The 1,695-nt window shown below is 37.8% G+C and overlaps 1 protein-coding gene across 1 annotated transcript; it reads left to right on the top strand.

The window, feature by feature from the left end:
* The first annotated feature begins 6 nt into the window (after positions 1–6).
* Positions 7–1,477, top strand: LOC105316065 (tyrosinase family protein asqI-like). Its single transcript, XM_011410866.2, has 2 exons — positions 7–822; positions 913–1,477. Exons 1-2 carry the CDS (start codon positions 61–63, stop codon positions 1,351–1,353), a joined length of 1,203 nt encoding a protein of 400 aa, XP_011409168.1. The 5' UTR covers positions 7–60; the 3' UTR covers positions 1,354–1,477.
* Positions 1,478–1,695: the final 218 nt, after the last annotated feature.

Below are 1,695 nucleotides of genomic sequence, written 5' to 3'. Positions count from 1 at the left end.
CTTTTTCTACACAAAAAAAATGGTGAGCAAGGGAAGCATCTTCTCACGGAAAGCAATGCTATGAATTGGGTTGGCATAGTTGTTGAGGCTGAGGCACCTCAGCTGAAGGAGACTGAAGACGGGGTCATTGATGAAGACTTGTATGGCTCATTACACAACCTTGGTCATGACAAGTTTGCTGAGATTGGTTACCAGACATATTCTTCAAGCAAAAACCGTTGGGGGGTAATGGGGTCCACCTCTGTTGCAATACGTGATCCAGTTTTTTGGATTTGGCACAGGCACATTGATGATTTCCGTCAGTCCATCGTAAAGAAATACAAGCAACATGCACTAAAAGAGAGTGCCCCACCTCATGTGAAGCTCACTGAAGTACAAATTTTGCCACAAGACGAAAATTCTACTACACCTCATGGAGGCATTGCCACATATCTCACTGCACCTCAGTTGGATAAGCATGAAGTCAATGCTAAGCTCAACCATGAGCCATACAAGTGGGTGGTCAAGGTTGAAGCCATTGGAGACATAGAAAAGTTTAAGCCATTTACCGTACGAATCTTCATAGCTCCGAAGCTACTGATGGGTGAGCAGCGCCGTTACATTGAGATGGATAAATTTTCATATACTCTTACTAAAAGGACTGCAACAATTACAAGGCTAGATGTGCAGTCTTCTGTGGCCCGCAAGCATTCTAATCCATTGGAGCACCGGGATCCACGCTGTTTGTGTGGATGGCCTCAAAATATGATGTTACCCAGTGGTACTGAAAAGGGCATGGATTATGTAATCTTTGCTATGCTCACTAATGATTCTATCTCAGAGGTATGTCTCTTAACTTTTCATAGAGCTATTCAAAATTTACAAACATTGATTTAGTAACTTATTGATATGTAATTTTTAAATTTTATGCAGGATGATGAAGTATCAATATCTTTCTGTGGAGCTAAGGATGATAAATACCCTGATGAACGTGGCATGGGATATCCATTTGATAAAGCATGGTTCACGACATCCTCAGAGATGCAAGAGGCTATCATGGACTTACAGCATGTGAAGTTGTCAGAGTTTAAGATTTATCGTGAAACAAAGCTTTACGAAGGACGAAAAGTGTCACTCAAAGGAGATATCAGTTGGGAAAATACCATCCAATCTTTGTTCACAAAGAGTGATAAAAAATACATGAGTGACAACTACAATATTGACTTGGAAAAAAAGTCAGATGTGATTCGATACCGGATGTTTATACTTGGTTTATTTGAGAATGGTACAGATGATGCATCTGGCAATTTACCTAAGTGGGATAGTGACAAACTTGCTAAACTGGAAGCGTGGATAGATGCTGATTTTCCTTAAAAACTAATAACTCTCAAATAGGGCTAAGGTCATCATTAAGATGATCAAATATTTTTTGCTTAGTATTTTTGGTTTTAGGATTTTTGTAAAATTTTTATTAAATGACATTGTGAGTGTGACTGAAGTATGATAAGGGTGGCTAATGGGGCTAGAAATAGTTAATAGATAAACAAAAGCTTAACTGGCACTTTTTCTTATTTCTTTATCTTAATTACCTGAGAACACTAAAAAATTGATACTAGTAGTTTAAAATTATAATTGTAATAATTATAGTATAATAATTGGTAAAACCTAGATCTATATATAGCAAGGCTGCAAAAGTCATGGCAGCCATTTTGAAGT

Source organism: Amphimedon queenslandica, unplaced genomic scaffold (genome assembly GCF_000090795.2).
Source record: "Amphimedon queenslandica unplaced genomic scaffold, v1.1 AMPQUscaffold_5536_Cont22496, whole genome shotgun sequence".
In the NCBI taxonomy this organism is placed as follows: domain Eukaryota; kingdom Metazoa; phylum Porifera; class Demospongiae; order Haplosclerida; family Niphatidae; genus Amphimedon; species Amphimedon queenslandica.
The sequence above is the reverse complement of the archived record's forward strand: the minus strand, read 5'-3'. Positions and strand labels throughout refer to the sequence as shown.